Genomic DNA, 24473 nt, shown 5'->3' on the forward strand with positions numbered 1-24473 from the left:
AATCATCATTTGGATAAAATGAAAAGATTTTGAAGAATTGGAGGACACCATTCCAGCCAGAGCTGTTTTATGCCATACAGAGAAAAGCAGTATCCTTCTCTATTAAACCTTTGGCAATACTTTTAGGGTTTATAAAAATGTTTGGTTTATTGGTTATTATTTATGTTTAATTACACTAGGTATAAATTAGAGTGTTTTTTTCCCCCTTTTTTGTTATTTGTTTTTGAGGGTATGGCTAAAACCTTGGACTTAGTTTTTGAAACCTAGCTTTACACCTACTAATTATGTGACTGACACAAATCATTTAAAGGATATTAATAGTAGTGCCTCATGGATTGTCATGAAGATCAAATAAGATGATATATCTAACATAATAGTGTCTGGCACATAGGTCTATTTAATATTACTAATTATGATTATATGTAATGTGTATGTGTGTGTATTTTTCTAACTTTCCCTTTTATTTTAGGCTATATGAAGAATCTGCAGAAAATTTGCATCAGTTGTCAGATAAACTTCCGGCTCCTGGTAATATTTTATGACTTTTTTCAATAATTTCTATTTTATTTTATACTTTCTATGAATGACTGATGAATTTAATCTTTATGCTAGTGTTCTCATTTCTAATTTTGAAGTTCAAAATGAAAAAAAAATTTTTTTTAGAGGAAGGGGAGGGCAGAAAGAGTGGGAGAGAGAGATTCTTAAGCAGAATTCATGTCCAGTGTGGAGCCCAATGCAGGACTCCATCTCACGACCCTGAGATCATAACCTGAGCTGAAATCAAGTGTCAGATACTCAACTGACTGAGCCACACAGGCACCCTGAAAAATAATTTTTTAATTGAAGTTGATAAAAAACACACTCCACTACTTTAATAAAGTATATTACTGAGACATTACAATTCTCTTAATTGTTTTTATTTAGTTAGGCAAAAATTAGAAATTAGAAAATTAAATACCCATCTCAGTTTCCTTATTTAGTTATTACTGAAGAATGTTTCCGCTATATACCATTGTTTTCCACAGTATATTCTATAGAACACTAGTCCTATGAACACCTCCTGGAGAAAGAACTTCTTTAACCTAGATCATTTGGATAACATTCTTGTAAGGTGTGAGGTCACTATATACGTTATCAAATAGAAAGTTATATAGTTAAAAAAAGCCCTTTACTCAGCCTTTTTTTTTTTTTTTACAGAGCCCATTTTTTTTATATAATGAAAAGCATATTTTGTGAAATATTACATCATACTATTTTTAAGACTGTATTCTGTCTCAAATTTATCTTTCTTTGTGTCAGTCAAGTAGCTGACATCTAAAGCTTGGTATAGTTTGGCATCTATAAATACTTTTGAAGAGCTTTCTTTGAATATTTGCATCACCGAAGGTCATTTATTAAGCAGATACTTGTTGCATCTATTATATGTCATGTATTGTACAAGTTGCTTAAGTATATAATGATTAGTAAAGCGTACGTGATTACCATTGATGTACTTGATACCTCACAGTCTAATCCTTATATTCAAGATCCTGTTTTAGTGTAAAGGTCCCACATGGACAATAACTGAATACATAGATAAATAAGCATCAAGTTTTATTATTTATTTATTTATTTATTTATTTATTTATTTATAAATGAAATGTGTCAAATCCAGAATATTCACTGAAATATATAGTTGCTGTTTTGGCAGATTAGAATGCTTTCATTATCAAATTTCTATTTGGTTTCTGTTTCATTTATATTTTCTTGGTCCTTTGATAAATTTATAATTTTATAAAATGTGAAGTTTTATGAAGTTATACTTTTTTTCTTAGGAATTAATGACATTGCCAATATAATTGAGTTTTCTGACTGTTTAATTGCTCTATATAAAGAAAAAATTTATTTGAACATTACAATTTTATATTAAGTCATTCCCTTTTGTATAAATTAAGTATAGAGAAATATACTGAAATTGCCCAGTTTTTTTTTTTTTTCCTCTGTTCAGTGTACAGTAGCATTGATGATCTCAAGAGCAATGTATATAATTAAGCACTGGTGCATAGTTGGCAAGTAATTATGATAGAGTTCATTATTTTCTGGCATATACTATTTCAGGATAAAATGGCTTTAAGTCAAATGATGAACATTTAAAAATTTTGAACATCTAAAGATGTGTATTATTTTGAAGAATTTCAGAAATTAAAGTTAAAATCCTTTATCTTCTAAATAAATATAAAATTCAGTTGTTTGGGGGTACTATTTTCAGATTTCTGAAAAAAAATTATGGAAATATCTTATTCTCTTTCTAGGTAGAGCAATGATAGATATAATACTGTTGCCTTCTGACAAAGATCCTCCTAAGTTGAAAGACTGTTTACCTACTATAGGAGCATTAAAACATTTGAAGGAATGGTATTCAGCAAAAATTACTATAGCAGGAAATCATTGTGAAATGTAAGTTGCTTTGTTCATATTTGCTGTGTTATCTGTTTTTAACAGTTAACATGCTATCTTGTTTTTTAATAGATTTCCCATTTGAAGATCTTTTTAATGTGACAATATAGTTTTATGTCATCCTGTTAGTAGAGGTTTATCTATTAAGAAGAATCTAGATTTTTCTTATTTCATACTTTGTTTCTGAGATATTTAAGTTTTTAGGAAATATCAATGTTTTATAACCATTATTGAGCATTAATTATCTAAATACACTGTGTGCTTTTAAATAGGTTTGTATTGTCCATTGAGCACTATGATGAATACTATGGAACATGGATACACTGGATTTATTTTTTTGTTTTCTGTGCAATGTAGAAACAAGTATACACCATTGTGTTTTGTGCTGTTTTAGTAAGGATCAATTGTATATTTTGATCCTTAAAGAAATACTCATTTGGATTTATTAACTTCATGATTTTCTTCATTTAACAAATGTTTATAAAGTGCTAACTTTAGGCCAAGCACAGCATGATGGATTAAGAAAGTGAGATTTGATCTTGTTCATGGAAATACAAGGAGAAATAAGAATGCTGTTAGTCAGGATCATCTATGATAAGTGCTATTATGGAATTCCATATGAAACTGTGTGGGAAAAATTTAGGTGAGCAGTCCTTTAAATATAAAGGACTGATACTATATGTGTGTGTATATATGTGCATATCTGACACATTTAAGTCAGTAAATAGTAATAGGAATATCTGTTCCTTCATCTGTATTATTAATGGTAATTCCTCTTTTCAGGGATATTGAGATTGAATGGACATATAATAGTGAGTCCCTCAGAGACTGACTTAAGGAATGTTCTGTAATGTTAGTAGATAAAAGCAGCAATAGAAACTGCACTTTTGCTTGTTAGGATTAAATTTAAGGAAGATATAAAACCCTATATTTAATCATCATAGTCTTTTATTTATAGAAATTGTCAGAAAATTGCAGAATACCTCTCCGCTAATGTTGTATCTTTAGAAGATCTCAAAAATGCTATTGACTCAAAAGAATTATGGAGGGGAAAAATTCAGATATGGGAAAGAAAGGTAAGTGGATTTCTGTTATCACTGTTTGCAAAGCAGGCCTTTCAACTTTATTTACAACACTGATAGTTTAAATGAATTTGAATGAAAATGTACCTTATAAAGATGTTCTAGAATAGCATTAAGAATTTTCTGCCATAATGGAAATGTTTTGCCTGTCCTGATAGTCACTGGCTATTGAGTACTGAGTTATATTGCTCCTGAGCACTTTTTTAAAAAAAAATTTTTTTTTATTTGAGAGAGAGAGTGAGTGAGAGAAAGAGAGCAGCATGAGCAGGGGGCAGGAGAAGCAGATTCCCCACTAAGCAGGGAGCTCAAGATAGATGTCATAATAGTTCCTATCTCATAGATTTTTATGAAGGTTAAATTATGTAAAGTAGAAAGTAACCACTCATTAAACATTAGTTTCATTGTTATCATTACTATTAACACCCCTAATATTTCTGCTTCTGCAGAAATTCATCTTTTCGTCAGCAACTTATTTTGAAAGCAAACTATGTATGGGGTCTTGTCCTAAGGATTTGTTTAAATAAGACAGACAAGCTCTGTTTGTGCAGAATTTGCAGATTGGTGAGAAGCCAGATATTGAACAAGTAAATGTAAAGGAGATTGTTTGGCTCTATGGTTACACAGAATGGGCTTATTAATACACTCTTGTGGGGTGGGGTAGGACCAAGGAAAGCTTTTCATGAAAAGATCCATGTGTAAGTTGAAATAGGAAGGATGTGTACATAAGTGGAAGAACCACATTTTGAGCTGAGGAATCAAAAATATATTTCCTTGTGGTTTTCTTCTCAACTTTTTCATTGCAGTCAGATGTATTCATCTTTGTAACTTTATTCATGCTGTTTATACTTGTGTTCTCTTGGTTTCTTTTCAGTTTGGAGTTGAAATTAGTTTTCCTGAATTTTGTTTAAAGGGAGTTACACCTAAGAATTTTAGTACATCTAATTTAAATCCTTGCATTCTAACCAACAAGGTAATACCATCAAAGGATAAGAATATTTTGCCAAAGGTAAACTATGTTTAATTCATTTTGCAATCATCCATTCGTGCATATTTTTGTTCTTATAAGATGTTTGAATCTTGAAACTAATATATAGGCTTAAATATGCTCGCTTGCATAATTATTACAATTATAATTAAGTGCATGTTACCAGCATTGAATGTTGGCAAAACTATCATTATTTTAGATTATTTTTTAAATGGAATGATCCTAACTTTAGATCAGTAAACTTCTTTTGGCTGGGTCTTTGCTATGAGACCTTTCTAAGACTGGATTGGAGGGAATATGATACACTGGAAAGGGAATAGGCTTTGATGTTAGGTAGGCCTGGGTTTGAAATCTGGCACTGTCACTGACAAGGTATTGTAACCTGGGTAGATTGAATAACTCATTTGTGAAATGAAGACAATAACATACTTACCTTACAAAGTTATTACAAAAGTTAAATGAAGAAAGAGGTTACAGTATCTGACATTTGCTTCATTCACAGTTTAAGAAGTGTTAGTTTGTGTCCCATATCTTCATTCATTCTTAAAATGCAAATAATTATGAAATGCAATTTAAAAGTGTTTAGTTGGCTTTTTTTTTTTAACATTGGTAAAAACAACATAAGGAGGTATTTGTATAAAAGCACTTTAGAAATTCACTTTAAAAGATACAATTCAAGAATGTGCAAAGCAACAGTCATGGAAGTTACAAGGATGTCAGATTGATGGGTAATATTTTCTGAAAAAGGGGTACTACCAAAAGGACATATTTCTGATGCAAACACATTTCCCAGTAGTTGTTCAGAATTGCTTACTTTTAAGTAACCTGCCATGGCCATCTTTCACAGGAATATTACATATTTTCTAAAGATTATAAGATTGATGACCTCAGTGTCTCTTCTTTCATAGTATACCATTCAGGTATGAATAATTTATTTAAATTTTGCTGCTGTTGACAGGAATCTTAGGGTACAACCTCTTTAATAAATGTCTCTCTCTGCGTATACAGGTATACACACACACATACATATACTGTATATGTGTGTATGTATTTTTGTCTATATATATATACACATAATCACATATGGTGAAATTACTCCATTTTCTGCCCAAATCTTTGGGCTGTCTTCTCAAAATGTGTTAGCTTTTCTTTATCCTTTTTGTGAAGTACTGTGGTCTCAACTCCTAAAACACCTGTCCTCCTTCACTAGCTCAGTGTTGGCTGTTTTAGGCTCTGCCCAAAGACTGCAATCTCATTTCTCTGAGTGGAGCTCTTGGCTTCACTAGTTCTCTTAACTTTTTACCTTTTTTTTCAAGGTTTTTTTGTTTGTTTGTTTGTTTGTTTGTTTTTTAAATCTCAGTATACCACTCGATATAAGTTTATCCTGGAGAATTTTCTTTCTCAGTCTTACAAACCCTTGAAATTTGTTTCTTCAACATCTTAGCCCCTTGGATCACCTGTCTGTCTTGCTGAAACTAAACACAAAAAGTTGAGAACTCTTTACATCTTTTGCTTGCTTCTTTCCAGACTTATTTTCCCTCTGTTAAAACTCTTTTCAGTTACTAAGAAATCTATGTCTATCTCTACTGTGAAAGGCAGAATTGAAATGGAAGAAATACTTGTCTGCTATAGAAGATTAGTGTTTGGCTTGAATAATGTGTAAACACAGGCTTTTAAAGATCATTTTAAAGTTTTAAATTGTAATCACTAATTTGTCCACTTTTATTTTATTTATAGAACTTAAAGTATCATGTAATCTTATTTCTTTCCTAGGTTTACCATTATTATGGTCCTGCTTTAGAATTTGTGCAGATGATAAAATTATCAGATCTACCCTCCTGCTATATGTCGGACTTCGAATTTGAGTTGTATCCTTTTCTTTACATGTTCATTTTTAGATTACATTTTCTGTGTCAGGTAGACTATTTCCTCCATATTTTGATATTTGACTGTACTGAGGATTTTTTCTTTAATAATATTCAGCATATTTTTAATTGCCATGGTTTCAATGGAAATTCTACAACTTTCAAAAAGAAAACCTCCTTCAAGTACTATACTTCTGCTTCTAAAATAGGCCAAAGACTTTCTGGTATTTCTATTCATTGCTAATGGGGTAGGGAGGTTGGAGAAATGTTAGGAATATGTGCAGAAAAACAGTAATTTATATACTTCTGAAATGTTCATATGTTTCTCTTGTCATCAGCAGGACAGATATATAAGCACCAGTCCACTGTATCTTTTTATATATTTAAGTAAATACAAATGCTATCTCATGTATCTGCAAATATTCAACATTTTTAGGCTCTCTTTTAAGAAAAGGATTTTTAGAAATACACTTAACAGAACAGAACATTTTGTATAAAAAGAAATTGTTGCTGGAAATGGAACATTCGCATGGTGTTCTTTTGTGTAGAAACTACAGTTTTTACAAATCTCTTTTTCTGATAGTTTATAGGGCTGCTCCTCATAGAAGCACTCTTTTCTTGGTATATTTTCAGCATTAGAAAAATAATTATCTTTAAGGAAAGGAGTAATTATGAATTCCTACAGTTAAAATTTTTAATAAATAATCTAAGAACCTTGTGAATTAGAGGACCAAACTTGTATTAGGGAGTAGTATTGTTTTGTGGTTATCATTCATCATTTCTTTAACTCCTTTGTTCAGAGGGCTGACAAAAAACAATACCAAACAGAATTCCGTGTTGTTGTTGGAGCAGATTTCCTCTCTGCGTGGCAAGGTATAGGGTTTTTTTTTTTTTTTTTTTTTTTAGTTTTTAATATAATGTTTAAGAATGAGTGAAAAAAGGAATATAGTTTGTTAATCTGTTTTGCATAATAAATTTACTTCTTTAACATAGGATTTTGGTCCTAATTGATATTAAGATACTTTGGACTTCCCATAATAACACCAAAGTCCTCTGCAGACATGAAATGATGTTGAGTTTTTAGAAGAGATTTTCAAAAATAAGCTTCATGACTGACAATTTCATTAGTTTTAAAATTTGAAAACACATTATTATTGTTAACCTACTCCTTCAACATCTCATTTCAGTTATGTGAGAAGATATTCATATGCTTGCATTATCTTTTTTGTGGTAAGACAGGTGGGTGGAAGTAAGAAAAACTTCCAAAGCCCCACTGTATACTCATTTGGAAGTTTTCAGTTTTTCTTTCTTAATTCTGGTGATGTTTGTGAGATATGTGTCTATTTCAGTGTGTGTATATATATATATTTTTAAGTCATGTATTTGTTTTTTTTGTTTTTTAAATATTTTATTTATTCATGAGACACAGAGAGAGAGAGGCAGAAAGGCAGAGACACAGGCAGAGGGAGAAGCAGGCTCCATGAAGGAGCCCGATGTGGGACTCGATCCCAGGTCTCCAGGATCACACCCTGGGCTGAAGGCAGGCACTAAACCGTTGAGCCACCCAGGCACCCCAAAGTCATCAATTTGAAGTCAAGTATAGTTGTTAATGGGAAAAACTAAAAGTTTGCTTTTCTTTCTGGTTGTTTAACTACTGTGTTTCTATGAAAATAACTTTTTTTTATAAGAATTTTATTTATTTACTTATGAGAGATACAGAGAGAGAGAGAGGGGCAGAGGGAGAAGCAGGCTCACATGAGGGAGCCTGATGTGGTACTTGATCCTGAGAGTCCAGGATCATGGCCTGAGCTAAAGGCAGACACTCAACCACTGAGCCACCTAGGTGCCCCTATGAAAACAATTTTTTTTAAAGATTTATTTATTTATTTATGATAGACAGAGAGAGAGAGGCAGAGACCAGGCAGAGGGAGAAGCAGGCTCCATGCTGGGAGCCCGACGCCGGACGTGATTCCCGGAGTCCAGGATCGCGCCCTGGGCCAAAGGCAGGTGCTAAACCGCTGAGCCACCCAGGGATCCCCGAAAACAATTTTTTAATGCACAGAATATTCATTGACAATATTTACTTAACGTTATCTTACTGTTTTAACAACAAACTATATCAAACAATTCTACAGGGAGGAAAATGATTATTGTAATTATAGTTTCCCCATGGCACTATAATCAAATATTGGTTATAATTCCCTTAGAAATTTGATACATAAAGGAAATATGATTTTGGCCTTAAGATGGTTGACTATATGGTAATTTAAAATTTTGACTTTACAGTTTAGCATCTGAATCTCGATTTTGGCTCACGTCATGATCTTAGGGTTGTGAGATCAAGCCCTGCATTGATTAGGCTCCACCCTGGAACATGGAGCCTCCTTAAGATTCCCCCTCTCGCCCTTGCATGTTCTCTCTCAAATAAATCTTAAAATTTGACTTTCAGCCTCTTCCATAAAATTAAGTTTTTAATAAGTGTGCCTAAATGTTTATTTGATAAAGTAGCTTTTGAAGCAATAGCCTGAAGTATAATATTAGCCGATGTTTTTATGCTCAAAGTATATCTAATGTGAAATTTAAAATTTTATGTTTTATTTATCTAACATGTATCTTATTATGTGCTAGACACTGTGCTAAACATTAGGGATCCAGTGATGGATTGCACAGATGAGGACTATCCTCATGGAACCTACATTTTGGTGGGAAAAATAATAAACACTATGAAAACAGGAGCCTGGGTGGCTCATTTGGTTAAGTAGCCACCTCTTGATTTCAGCTCAGGTCATAGTCTCAGGATCATGAGATCCAGCCCCATGTGGGGCTCTGCAGTAAGTGTAGAGCTTCCTTAAGATTCTTTCTTCCACTTCTTCACCCTTTACACTCCCGCTTTCTCCAAAACAAAAGAACTCTGAAGAAAATAAGCAGACTACAATAGAGTAATAACATGGAGGATCTACTTTAAACAGATTAGCAAGATCATACATCTTTACAAAAATATGCACATAGAAGTCTTGTGAAGTTGTATAGTTAAAAAAAAACACAAAGAATTAAAAAAAATCTGTTCCTATTTCAACTCAAGTAACTAGATAGTTCTCTGTATAACCTTATCTAATTCACCTAATTTTGGGGGGCCTCTTTTTTCTAGGAAATGAGAATATCATTTATCATCAGTCACCTCACCTGTGTTATCAAATAGGGAAAGAGAGGAGTATGATAGAATAGAAAGTCTCAAGTAAGAGTGTATGTACTTTGGAAAACTTAGATTTAAGTCCTAGCTAGCTCTACCACTCACTGGCTTTCAACTTTTTAAAATTGTAAACTCTAAGTAATCATCCCTGTTTTATTCATCTCAAAAGTTGCAATGAAAACCAAATTGGAATATTTATATTGTATTTTCAATTGTTTTGTTTTAAATTTGGTATATTAGATTATCATTTTTATTGCTTCTTGGACAATGACAATACAACATTCTTGGGGGCACCTGGGTGGCTCATTTGGCTGAGCACCTGACTCTTGATTTCGACTCAGCTCATGATCTCAGTCATGGGATTGAGCCCTGTGTTGAGTTCTGTGCTCAGCACAGAGTCGGCTTCGGGTTCTCTTTCTCCTTCTCCCTCTGTATCCTGCCCCTGCTTGCATGCTTTCGCTCTTTGTTTCTCTAAAATAAATAAATAAAATATTTAAAGAAATATTAGAATATTCTTTATGAATAAAAGACAAATAAGTGATGGAACTTTGTATAGATGTCCTACTTTAATGCAGCAAAAGGGATGATTTTTGGAAACATAATTTAGCTAACATAGCTCTAAATGTGAAGCACTGTATCTTCCTTTTATATTGGGTCATAATTAGTCTTTTACATTTTTGAAAAAGTACTTTTGATTTGTGTGCTCATTCTTTGAAATACTTTTTATGCTTTATAACTTGAGCTTCATTTATTTATTCAACAATTTTGTGTATGATGCTAGGACAGAGACTGCCTGTTGTGTGTGCCAGGTACTTGTTTTCGATCCTGGAGAGAATAAAATGGACAAGGCCCCTCCTTAGGAAGCTTTCATAGTACTTAAAGTCTAGTGATTATATGATCTTAAGTTAACTTCTGACTTAAAAAAAAAAAACTTTGATTAGCCTCAGAATAAAAATAAAAACCTTTTATAGTAGGTTTTAAAAATAAAACCTTTTATTAGCTTACTAAAAAATAAGAGGATTGTTAAGGGAACATGATATCTACTAATCAATTGTATGACCAGGAAGTTTTTTTTATTTTGTTTCATTTGTTTAAAAAAAATTTTTTTTTTGAGAAAAAGAGCATTAGTGGCGTGGGTGAAGGGTGGTAGTGATGAGAGGGACAGAGGGAAAGGGAGAGAGAGACTCTTAAGGAGGCTCTACACCTAGCTTGGAACCCACTGCAGGGCTTGATCTCACAACCCTGAGATCATGGCCTGAGCTGAAATCAAGAGTTGGATGCTTAACACACTGAGTCATCCAAGCACCCTAGGAAATATTTTTTTAAGGAAAGAGTTTGCAAAGTTAGAAACATGATCACCTTAGTGCCTGCTTGTTTGGGTTGTGTCTACTGAAAAGATTGAATCAAGGTTTCAAAATTCAGGTTTGAAATGGTATTTGATTTTTAAATTCTGGGGATAGAATGATAACCTAGAAACCTTATCCTCAAGTCTCAGAGTGTATCTAATGATAAGTTCATAAGTGAGAACAAATTATCAGAATCGAAGTTTGTTATGAACCCATTATAAACAATTGACATAAATGTATTATAGGAAATTATAGCTTATGGGATTTAGAAATATTTATTTTCATATTTATAGCAAATATCTGTTCAAGAATAAGCTGTCTCAGACATTTGGGTATTTCTTTGGCTGGGTAAGACATTTATAATATCAGGCTTTAAGTTGTGCATTGAACTGCATTTAGCATCTCTAATGTATTAAGTAATAACTATAATAATTATATAATTAAGGTATAACTGGGCCCTGATATAGTATACAGCTGTCTGTCCTTTGTGCTAAACACCTTTGTTATGCATTTTAGGCTATATAGTCTTACTCATGCAGATATGAAGAACTAGAACTTAGTGTTTCAAAAGTTAGATCTTTTTATACTTAATGATTATTTACTGTTGCTAATATCTTTCATTTTTAGTGTCTTCTACGTTGTGAAATACATTTGACTTAGAATAAAAAAGACATGGCTGTAATAACAAAGAAAAATAAACATATTTAATTTTTCCTTTTTTTGCCCCTAATATATTTGTTTGTATATCTAAGAATACAGCAGATAATAAATAGCAGTAAAACTAATACATTAAAGTATTGACTTAGTATCATATATGTCATGAGACTCATTCAGCTACAAAGGACAATTAAAAGTGATTTTTCATTAGATTTAAGATCTATAGAATATCATACTTAAGTTTCCCCAGAGTTAAAAAATGATATTTATTGGGATTTGCTGATTGTTGTAGCTTACATTTCTGACCAAACAGGCAAAATGTAGCTTTCAAAGTATACTTTGTTTTATTCAGTTTGTAATCGAATTGAGAATTTACCTAAATATAATATGCGGGATCCCTGGGTGGCACAGCGGTTTAGCGCCTGCCTTTGGCTCAGGGCGTGATCCTGGAGACCCGGGATCGAATCCCACGTCGGGCTCCCAGTGCATGGAGCCTGCTTCTCCCTCTGCCTATGTCTCTGCCCCGCCCCTCTCTCTCTGTGACTATCATAAATAAATAAAAAAAAATTAAAAAAATAAATATAATATGCTGGCTTTGGGAAAAAGAAATATTTAATAAACATCTTATGCCCAGCCCTGGAAATGCAAAAATGAATGAGCTGAATTTTCTCATAAATCAGTTGGAAGCTGCTGTATGTTCTCTGGCATAGGATTCATGGTTTCTTTGCATTTTATACTTTAGTAGCATTAAATCTCTGATTTCTAGGAACAGCAATTTTGAAATTACCTAAAAATGTATTGTAATTTTGAAACCAGAACAATAATCCATCCAGTCAAAAGGTTATAAAATTATGGCTAAGTATGAAAAAATCTTTTGATGATGGCATTCCCAGCCTCTCTCACTGTTTGCAGATATACAAAGAAATGACACTACAACCTGAACTTAAAGCAAATATCGTGAATAACGAGGTTTTCAGAAATACATAATTTTTTTTAAAGATGTTATTTATTTATTCATGAGAGAGAGAAAGGCAGAAACACAGGCAGAGGGAGAAGCAGGCTCCATGCAGGGAGCCTGATGTGGGACTCGATCCGGGGTAGGACTCGATCTCGGGTCTCCAGTATCATGCCCTGGGCCGAAGGCAGCACTGAACTGCTGAGCCCCCCAGGCTGCCCAGAAATACATAACTTAATGGAAAACGGTGTCTGTGTCTGACTACCTTTGTCTGGTTTTTTACCTTTTTTTTCCCTAACAGTTTGGGCATTGTTTTTGGTTTTCCAGTTTTTACAGTGGACTTGTGAGAGAGTATGAAAAAGTACCTGTTATATAAGTGAAATTTGAGTGGAAAATTGTCAGGTGACACTATTTAAGAATTAATTTCAGTGTGTAAGTCACTAAAAATACGTTCTGTTTTATCTAGGTTGGTGCACTTTTTGTATTGCCGTGTACTATTAGTAACATAATTATTCCACCTCCCAGCCAACTCAGCTCAAGAAAATGGAGAGAATACATAGCTAAAAAGCCTAAGACAATCAGTGGTAAGTAGTAAATTTTTTAAGTTGTTTTATTCTTTATGAGAAAATATTATTTATTACTTAGTTTTAAAACAAAGCCACAGCATTTTAAGATTTTTTTATCTCTAATAACCTACTGTTAGTGACAACAAGTATATGCTACCTTATATATTCAAAAGAAAACCAGTGATCTAAAAGCAATTTTGGTTAAGTAGATAGCTGATTATATCAAACATGGGTTTCTTAGAGACATTTCAGGAATGAAATTTATGAAATAAAGTAGTCAGGTGTGCCTGGGTGGCTCAGTTGGTTAAGCATCTGCCTTTAGCTCAGGTCAAGATCCTGGGATCCTGGGATCGAGCCCTGCGTTGGGCTCCCTGCTCTGTGGGGAGTCTGCTTCTCCCTCTCCTTCCCTGACCTCCACTCATGCTCACACATGCACTCTCTCTCTCTCACTCTGTCAAATAAATAAATACAATCTGAAAAAAAAAAGAAAGTGATTAATTTATCATATGGTACATAAAACCTTGTGATTATAGTTTTCTGAAGAAATAGAAGTTATTTAATAATTATATGCTATGCAGTGTTCTACCTACTTTAGAAATATTGGCTCATTTAATTCTTATGATAGCCCTATAAATTTATTTTTATATCCATTTAACAGATTCAGAAATTGGGACTTGAAGAAGTTACAGAGCTGTTAATTGGCAGAATCTTGGTTCAAATCCTGGCTCCGACAGTTAATAGTTCTGTTACTTCTCCAAGGATTTGAACCCAGGCTTTGTTCTTAATCACTGCACTGTATTGCATCTAATGCTTTATTACATTCAAAATATCATTATAAAAATGAAACCTGTTGTAAAATCACACCATTTATATCCAAACTAGTATTTTTTGAAGTAATTATGCCTCAAAATGTTAGTTGCTTGCCCCAGTCATATAGCTAAATGGTGCTTCTTCATAGTTTGCTTATATGTACTTGGTTTATTTTGTTGTTGTTGTTGGACAATAATTTGTTTAAATTATCTTTGAGCTTATAGTTAGTTTTCGTGTCCCATGGTATGAAGGGACTAAGATCTGGAATGGAAACATATTGACCTGGATCGTTCTAGAAGAAATCTCTAGAAAGATTCCAGAGCCATAGAATCCTGAGGAGTACAAATTTTATCGGTAGCTTACACAGTATTATATAGGTGAGATGCTGAAATCCATCTTAGCAAATGTTGAATTTGAAATGGAGATGATATCTATATGGAAATTTAAATTTAGAGTTTGAAATTAGGTCTATTATGCCTAGAGAATGGTCAGGGCTAGAGATTTAGATTTTGAGTTTACCACCTGTTTTATTTATTTTGTAACAAACCAGCCTAAAACTAAGTAGCTTCAAAAAGCAAATGCTTTATTTTTTCATTTTATTTTTATTTATTTTTTTAAAGATTTTATTTATTCATGAGAGACTTAGAGGGAGAGGCAGACTCATAGGCAGAGGGAAGAGCAGGCTCCCTGCAGGGACCCTGATGCAGACTTGATCCCAGGACCCTGGGATCATGCCTTGAGCCAAAGGCAGACACTCAACTGCTAAGCCACCCAGGTGTCCCAATGAGCAAATGCTTTTTGAACTAGGTTTACCTGGGTGGATTCTTTTTTTTTTTTTTTTTTTAAGATTTTATTTATTTTGAGGGGGCGGGCGGGGGAGAGAGCATGAGCCAGAGAAGGGGCAGAAGGAGAGGGAGAAGCAGGCTCCCCGCTGAGCAAGGAGCTTGCTCTCAGGACACGGGAATCATTACCTGAGCGAAGCCTGAAGCTTGACCCGCTAAGCCACCCAGGCTTCCCCACCTGGATGGTTTTTCTGCCATTCTCACCAGGGGTCACTGATGCAGCTGCACTGAGCTTATGGATTGTTCAAAAGTTGAACTCAGCTTGGGATGCAGTGGCTGCTATCTTACTTTCTCCATATAATCTCGGAGCCTTTTCCTTGCCCCATGCTTTCTTCATGTGATCTCTAGCAGGTTAGCTGGAATTTTTCCATGGAGGCTTAAGACTCCAAAATGTACAAAAATCAAAACTTCTAGGACTTTTAAGGCTTAGTCCCAGATCTGGCCCAGTGTCACTTCATTATTTTTTTTTTGTTTTAAGATTTTTATTTATTCATTCATGAGAGACAGAGAAAGAGAGAGAGAGGCAGAGACACAGGCAGAGGGAGAAGCAGGCTCCATGCAGCAAGCCAGACGTGGGACTTGATCCCAAGTCTCCAGGATCACACCCTGGGCCAAAGGCCAAACTGCTGAGCCATCCAGGGATCCCCCAGTGTCACTTCTACTGTATTCTTTTATTTAAAGCTACTCACAAGAATGGCCCAGGTTCATAGGGAGATTGTGACTAGACAAGGGTGTAAATGCAGAGAAGCCCCCAATGTAAAAGCCTACAATGACTGTGTGCAGGTAATAGTTGAAGCCCTAGGAGTGGCTAGACAAAACCACAGCATGACTAGAGAAGAGAGCCAAAGCTAGGATCTTCAGAAATACCTGAGTTTAAGGTAAAAGTGAAAGAAAAATTAAAAAGTAGTTTAGCAAATGGTAGTTGGAAGACCGTAGGGGGCTATAATCATTAACATCAACAACAAAATACCATTTATTGCATATTACCAGTGTGGGAAATAAAGGGGAGTCAAACTGGTCCTTCCACTTGACAAAGTAGTTGCACGACCAAACAAGTGATGGAGGCACTTTGAAAAATCATTTTTTACTCTGTTTAGTCAACAGTATGAAGGTGAAGTAAAAGATACTTCCAGAATGTATGACCTAACATAATTGTAAGAATTCAGAACAGCTTCCTGGAGGAACAGGTATTGTTAATATAGTTTGTTGCACTGTACTAGTACATAAAGAAGTGCAGCTTTGACCCTTCTCAGCTCCTCCCAGGGAATAGATGTATACATGGTGATTTTGGCAGATGCTAAAACAAAAACAGAAATAGATTTGCTAGGTGGCAGTAGTCAATTTCACTTACTTTACATGAAATCCTAGGATAATATTTACCCATTTCTCAACATTACATGTGTGTAAGGCTTACTATGAATTGATTATTAATATCTCCTAATTAAACTTGACTGTGATCTGGACAGCCCATTATTAATTTTTCCTTTGTAACTTTTATAAAGGTAATTTATTGATTTAGAATTTATTCGTAAGTGGATTTTTTCCCATGCTTTTCATTGCAACTTTAAGAAACTACCTTAAAAAAAGAAAAAAAGAAACTACCTTAGAATATGACTTGATTTGATTTCTTTAAATTAGCACCTCTTGAAATTTGGAGATTAATATTGGTAACTTCTGAATAATAAGACATATATCACATGACAATCTTCCAAGGCAGATTGTTGATTACTGATTAGTCTGTATCATTAAATGCTGATTATGCTCCTACTTTACAGTATTTTTTTTTTTATCTTGGGAGTAGAAACAATCAAATTGGACAGCTGATTATTAAGTTCTATTCTACCCATAGCCCTTTCTGTAGGGGAAATTATTTATCTCATGACAGAACTCCTTTTGTAAAAGAGGAGCCAAATTTTAGCTAGCATAAAGTTTTAATAGCTCTTAGGAAAACATCGTATCCCATTATGGTGCCACTACAGGAAGTTTCTCTCTATTCTAAAGATATCAACTATTAGATGAAGCTCTTAAATCAATGTTCTGTGTTCCTGAAACTTACTACATTATGTCCAGTTCTGCTTTACTGTTGGCTCTGCATCTCCCCTGTTGTCCATGCTAAACTGTATACGGTTCCTTTAAGCTATTCTCTGATTTTAATCCTTTATGACCTTATTGTTCATTCATTCATTCCTTTAGTCAGTCACACCTTTCATTCATTTTTTTGAGATTGAGTAAATATTATGTATCAGGCATGGTAAAATAATCTGGAGATTAGTAATGAGCAAGGTAGTCTTGGTTCCTCCTTTCCTGGAATTAATTAATTAATTAATTAATTAATTAATTAATTAATTAATTTTTAAGATTTATTTATTTACTTATGATAGACACAGAGAGAGGGAGAGAGGCAGAGACATAGGCAGAGGGAGAAGCAGGCTCTGTGCTGGGAGCCCGATGCGGGACTCGATCCTGGGACTCCAGGATTGCGCCCTGGGCCAAAGGCAGGCGCCAAACCGCTGAGCCACCCAGGGATCCTCTGGAATTTAAACTATAATAGAAAATAGATATCAAGGGGCACCTGTGTGGCTCAGTGGTTGAGCATCTGCCTTGGCTCATGTGATCTGGAAGTCCTGGGATCGAGTTCTGCATCATGCTCCCTGCAGGGAGCCTACTTCTCCCTCTGCCTACGTCTCTGCCTCTTTCTCCATGTCTCTCATGAGTAAATAAATAAAATCTTAAAAGAAAAAAAGAAAGAAATATCAAGAAGCCATTACAAGTCTTACTTAATTATACCATTGTATTCAATAGCAACCAACCATAAATCCAGAAGAGATAGTACTTGAAAAAAGTTAGATGTGGAAAGGCTATTATGCTAACATTTGTGGTAAAAACAACAATTTGGAGTATGTGTGTAAACACTTGTATGTATTTGTTTATATAAATAGAAGTTTTGCATTAAATATTCAGTTTTTCAGCAGATATTATATTCGAATATCCACAGCACAGTAGGCACTGTTATACATGCTGGACCAGCAGGAATAGAACAAAGTCCATGTTCTCAGGAAGTTTACATGACTGTGGAGGTAATGAGTTTAGATTTTACCCCAGAAGCCCATATGGCTAGGCCTCTCAGTTTTGAGGGGCCTTTACTCCAGTCATTTTCTCATTCAGGACCTAATTTGCCATCCCATCGAAAATTGCAAACAGACTCTTCTCCTGACTTTATATCCATTTCTCCAACTTTATTTTTTTTCTTGTTAGTACTTACCACTACCTAATAAAGTATGTCTTTTTCTCTCACTCAAAGCCAGAGGAGAAAAGATGGAGTTTTTTATTTTTATTCATTTCTTTATTTTCAGTGCCTGGAACAGTGCCTGATACTTATTAGGTACTCAAAAATAGTTGTTAAGTAATACATGAGATTTATATTTCCAGGTAGTGATAATTGTTGTCTGGAAAAGTAAAAAAAATTTGAATGGATTCCACCCATACAGTGTGAATCACAATATTTGCCCCAGTTTTTGTCAGTTCCTTAGGTTTAACAAATCATCTCTGATGAAATAACATACATATATATATTAATTTGAACCATATGATATTGCTGTACTTGTATATCAAAAATTGTTAGGTATCAGCAGTTGCATATGGTTTGACCTAAAATAGAAAAACAATGTTCCAACTGAATTATGCTTAAATTAAACGTAGCCAAAGAATGATTTTTAACAGTAATTTTCAGTGAAATAGCCAGAAAGTATTATGATACTAAGAAAAATGCAAAAGAACTATGTGAACAGGGGATGCCTGGGTGGCTCAGTGGTTGAGCATCTGCCTTTGGCTCAGGTCATGATCCCTAGGTCACAGGATCGAGTCTCACATCAGGCTCCCTGAGAGGAACCTGCTTCCCCCTCTGCCTATGTCTCTGCCTCTCTGTCTCTCTCATGAATAAATAAATAAAATCTTTAAAAACAAAAACATAACTATATGAACAAATGCAACTGAATTACTCTGAAGAAAGGCTTCTATATGTAAAACTTGTACTGAAAAGCCAGTTGTGTAATGAAAAGTGCCTGGCTTACAATATGTTCACAGAGAAGTTTTACAGAATTGTCAAAAGATTCAATTTTGATCATTGCCTAACTATACATTACAAATGAATAATCTGAAGTATAGAGAAATCAAGAAACTTCTCTAATATCACAGGGTACAATCAGAATTTTGTCTGATCCCAAGTCTGAATGTATCCACAGACCATCCGGATAATTTTACAATCTTGAGTTCTATTGTTGTCTCATGTTTTTTTAATTGGAATTCTTTTGAAAGAAAATATTTTAAAGGTACTCTTGAAAAAAGTTACTGTTTTGTTAACAGACAAGTGTCTTCTAGTAAAAGTATTTTTAAAGGGAATAGATTAATAAGGACTAATGAAATGTTTTGAATTGATGAATCATGTGCCTTCTTGATTCTCAAATCAGTGTGATAAAAGTGTTTCAAAATAATGAGCTGAAACTAATAAGGTTAAAATGAAATGACACTGGGATCAGGGCATTATTGCAGATGGTAGGACTTCTGGTAATGAACACTGTCAGCCAACTTTACTGTGTTAACTTTTGTTGAATACACCATTCAGTGGCGTCCTTGTTGTCTTTAAGCATATATAGAATGTTCCTCAGGATAAACCATGTATATATTAAGTGATTAAATAAGGCTAATAAATTTAAAAGGGTAGAAATAATGCCCAGTATGTTCTTAAATTACAATAGAATTAAATTAGAAGTTAGCAAATACCAACGTGAGGAATACTTTAAATATTTGGAAAGTAGACTCTTCTAAATAACCCATAGGTCAAAGAAGAAACCAAAGGGGAAATTATAAAATGTTTTTAACTAATAAAACCAAAACATATCAAATTATGGATAGCATGTAAGTCAGTACTAAGAAGATCGTAAATGCTTGTCACAGAAGAAAGATCTAAAATTAGTAATCCAAACATGAACCTCAGGAAGCTAGAAGACTAATTAGGAAGAAGGAATGAGAGCAGAAGTCAGTGAATAAAATGCTGAAGACTACATCTAACAAAGGAAGTGCAAGATCTGTACACTGAAAACTACAAAACTTACTGAGAGTAATTAAAGAAAATAGAAGTAAATGAAAAGATACACCGTGTTTGTAAATTGGGAAACTCTAAATTAAGATGGTACTTCGCTCTGAATTGACCCATAGATTAATTCATCTCTAACAAAATCCCAAGAGGACTTTTCATAGAAATTGACAAACTGATACAAAATTTATATGGAATTGCAAAGGTCTTAGAATGGCTAAACAATGTTGAAAAGGAAGAACAACTTTTGGGAACTTAACACTACCTGATTCACAACTTCACAGCTATAAAGCCACAGTATTCAAGACAGTGTGGTATTGAATGAAGAACATACATGTATCAATGGAATAGTATAGAAATAAAGATACCAATGGGAAAAAGTCTCCTTAACACAGTGCTGAAAGAACTGGATATCCATATGTAAGATTTTTATGTAAAAATTATCTCTAAATGGACTATATAACTAAATGCAAGCATTAAAACTATAAAACACCGTAAGAAAATGTATCAACCAAAAGGATCTATAAAAAGAAAAAAAAATCTATAAATTCACCCAAACTAAAAATGTCTACTTTCAAAAAAAAAAAAAAAAACACTAAGAAAAATTAATTTTTTTTTTTATTTTTTAAAAGATTTATTTATTTATTTTAGAGAGAGCTCATGTGTGCAGGAGCAGGGGAAGGGGCACAGGGAAAGGGAAACAAGCAGTCTCCCTGCTGAGCATGGAGCCTGACCTGGGGTTTGATCCCTGAACCCTGAGATCATGATGTGAGTCAAAATCAAGAATTAGATGCTTAACCTCCTGAGCCACCCAGACACCCCAGAAAAAAATTTTAAAAACCGCTAAGAAAAAACATTTCCTATTTTTTTGTTTTTTATTTTCCTTCTTTATTTGAGAGAGAGAGAAAACAAGAAATGGGGAGGGCCAGAGGGAGAGAAAAAGAATGTGAAGCACGCTCCCTGCTGAGGGGGAGCCTAATGTGGGGCTTGATCCCAGGACCCTGAGATTCATAACCTGAGCTGAAGGCAAGTGCTTAACCAACTGAGGCACCCAGAAAAAACATTTCCAGTCATGTCAACAGTGGACAGATATATAAAAAAAAAAAAAAATTCTTGCAACCCAATTAATAAATAGGTAAGAGACTTGAGTAGACATTTCATTAAGATACATGAATAGCTAATAAAGTACATGAAAAATGTTTAACATCATTAGTCTTCTGGGAAATGCAAATTAAAACCACAATGCAATTCTATAATACGCTTACTAGAATGGCTATTATTAAAAACAGTGACTATCAAATGTTGATGAGGATGTGAAGAAACTGCAAATCTCACACATAGCTGGTGATGGTGTAAAATGGCATAGATACTCTGGAAAACAGTGTAGCAGTTAAACTTACACTTAACTATGCAACTCAGTATTTCTATTCCTAGGTATTTATCCAGGAGAAATGAGAACATATGTTCACACAAACACTTGCAAGTAACTGTTAATAAGAGCCATATTTATAGTAGCTAAGAACTGGAAACTATGCAAATATCCATGTGAATAGATAAACACAGTTTGTTTTGTCCATACAGTGGAATATTGCTTAACATATTGAGGCATGACAAATTTTGAGTGTACCTAAATATGGTAAGTTTATATGGAATTTCTATAAAAAGGTAAAGGTCCAGAAAGAAGATCAGTGGTTGCCTGAGGCCAGGAATAGGAGGGGAGATTGGCTGCAGAAAGATAAGTTTCCAAAACTGGATTATAGTGATGGATGCATAATTATATAATTTCCTTAAGTTAATCACATTTATACTTTGATATGTGTACATTATACCTCATTAAAACTTTTTGTGAGAGAGAGATGGAAGGAAAGAGAGAGGCAAGGAGGTAAGGCAGGAAGGATGGAAGGTCAAAAAGGAAGAAAGTCTAGCGGGGTCCTACCTGAAAACAGTTAAATACAAATTTCTGGGGAGGAAACCAGGCCCTCAATAGCTTGTAAAAGCACTCAAGTGTTTCAAGTGCATCCAGCATTAAGAACTTCTCCCCTAGATGTGCTTTTTTCAAAACCCTAGGCTAGAGAGCCACTGTTACTGAAGAGAAAGTCCTTCAGATGCTGTGAGACAAAAAAAGAATCACTATCTTAGGCTTTTAATTCTTTGGTTAGAAAACCAGGATAGTAATACTTGCTTAGTGTATCTCACAAACTTGTTTGAATCACAGTTGGTGATGAAGGTAGACACTTTGTAAACTCTGCAGTAGCTTTTGTTATTCTGTCAATCTTAAAGGATGTCTATATCTATGGAACAGTAAAGAAATCCTTGTTCTTCATGATTAAAAGATCTTGAAATATCTTCTGAAGTTTGTCTATTCATTGTAGCTTTCAAATTGCCTATTTTACTATGTTGTAACTAAAGGGAAATATATAAAGTTTATGATCCTAATGTTACTTACTCATTTAAAATAGTCATGGTGCAATTTATAATTTTTTCTGCATTTTTGGAATCTTCACAGTAAGAGGTGTCATACAGCTATTGAACAATACTATCGTTTCTTAAACCATTTCAGATTTATTTTTATAATTGAGCCTGGAGGCATTTTCTTGGCTAGTCTCTGTGAAGCTAAGTTTCATGTTAAATTGCTCAAAGCTTAGTCTGATGAAGACAGTGGGGAATCAAGCTAGGCAATAAATATTTTGAAAATGATTTGTAAATATGATTAGATTGTTGTTGTTGTTTTCCTTATGATTCCCTAGCTGACCCTAAGGACCATTTCAAAGATTTGAGTCTAGAATTGTATGAACAATGACATTGTTGAGAAGTGTATAGCTTCATAAAATCCCTACATTGAAGACTAGATTTTATTTTATTGTTTAATTTTTAGCATGATTATCAAAATAATTGTGTATATTAATTGGTTGTTTCTTAAGATATATAGATGTAGATATATAATATTTGTCAGTCAGAGGATTTACTTAACCAGAATATCTTATACCCTAATCATCCTGAGATATTTTTCATTATATCATGTGGAATATTATTTCCTCCTTATAGTAATACTCTTTAGTATTTTATATTGTTAAAATTTTAAAAAGAGAGGGTGTTACAAGATTTTAAGAACCACTGAGGAACTTATTTGGTAAAAAATATGACTTTATTTTTATTTTACTAGAATTTTGTTTGCTAATGAAACTAAGAATGATCTATCTCTTCATTATAGTTTATATATTATTTGTAAAATTTGTTACATTTAAAGGGCACTGTAGTTTCTACCTCTTTCATTTTACCTATATAGTAGGTCCAAAATGGATGTTTGTTGGAGAGGACATGCAAGCCAATCAATCTCTTAAAAATTGATAGTGTAAAAATAACTGAAGAAAATAGAGGGTACATGAGTGCCTGAAGTCCGTTAAGTGGTTAAGTGTCTGACTCTTGATTTTGGCTCTGGTCATGATCTAAGGTCATAAGATAGAGCCCCACACTCAGGGGCGAGTTTGCTTGAGATTCTCTGTCTCCCTCTGCCCTTCCTTCTGATGCTCACTCACTCCCTCTCTCTCAAATAAATCAATCTTAAAAAAACAAAGAAAATAGGTAGAAGTTTTCTGTTGTGATCATTTCCCCTTATTTCTTTAGGAACTGCTATGAGAATTGAATAACAATGCTAATTGTAAATCTATTATTACTCTCTGTAGTATTTACATAAAAACTACTTAATAACTCTTCAGTTAACATCTGCCAAACCTGGAATAACATTTTTTTAAATGACTGCATAGTCATTATGATTAGGGGAGTTCCTTAAAATAAATATTTTTCTTTTGAGAAAAATAAAATTGTTGTAATTACAGGCTTCCATGATTAAAATGCTCATAAAGGTGATGGAATGTAAAATAAATGTGGAAAGGGTGCTATGGCTTGAAGGGACACCCATAAATTGAATTGGCAAAGTGCTAAGTTTATAAATGAATTAAAGTAACTATAACTCTTAGCAAACTTGAGTTTCAAATGCAACTGGTAACAAGGATTTTTCCTTCCTAAAACCTTTATTGAAACTCCTTTTCTAAGATTAATATTTATAAACAGTATTAATGGCTCTATTGAATAAATTTATTTTGTACTAGATGGTTGTTTAGAGAGATGAGCTTTAAGTCGCAGTATATTCATCTGTGAAATAAACCATTTTAATAAAATTACAGTTTTTTTGTGTATGTCTGTATACATACACACACATATATGTGTAAGTGTACTCACATATATATATATATATATATACATGTATATATGTTTGTATCATGTTTGTGTAAATTCCAAAATGCTAAGAACTTTTTTATGAGCAGAATCTTACATTCCTAAGATAATTACATATTAAAAAGTTTATAATTCCTACACCATACAATTCATTTAGAGTATACAATTCTGTGGTTTTAGTCTATTTACAGCATGGATTGTGTAACCATCACCACGGTCAATTTTAGGACATTTTTATCTCTCCAGAAAGCAACTCCATAGCCTTTAGCAGTCCCTCCCCATCCCCAGTGCCTGCTCCTCCTCCAGCCTTTGGGCCACTACGGATCTGTTTCTTTCTGGATAGATTTGCCTATTTTGGACATTTCATATAAAAGTAATCACACAATAAATATGTCATCTTTAATGACTGAC

The 24473-nt window shown here is 33.7% G+C and overlaps 1 protein-coding gene across 3 annotated transcripts in view; it reads left to right on the forward strand.

The window, feature by feature from the left end:
• MTBP (MDM2 binding protein) overlaps window positions 1–24473 on the forward strand; it is a 71484-nt gene that overhangs the window by 6591 nt on the left and 40420 nt on the right. For all 3 annotated transcript variants that reach the window (XM_055314386.1, XM_055314388.1, XM_055314387.1), the window contains exons 5-11: window positions 470–528; window positions 2292–2436; window positions 3395–3512; window positions 4390–4524; window positions 6277–6371; window positions 7169–7241; window positions 12983–13100. In XM_055314386.1, the coding sequence (XP_055170361.1) occupies window positions 470–528; window positions 2292–2436; window positions 3395–3512; window positions 4390–4524; window positions 6277–6371; window positions 7169–7241; window positions 12983–13100 (743 nt within the window). The remainder of the gene's footprint in view (window positions 1–469; window positions 529–2291; window positions 2437–3394; window positions 3513–4389; window positions 4525–6276; window positions 6372–7168; window positions 7242–12982; window positions 13101–24473) is intronic.

The sequence above is a fragment of the Nyctereutes procyonoides genome, unplaced genomic scaffold (genome assembly GCF_905146905.1).
Source record: "Nyctereutes procyonoides isolate TBG_1078 unplaced genomic scaffold, NYPRO_anot_genome, whole genome shotgun sequence".
NCBI lineage: Eukaryota > Metazoa > Chordata > Mammalia > Carnivora > Canidae > Nyctereutes > Nyctereutes procyonoides.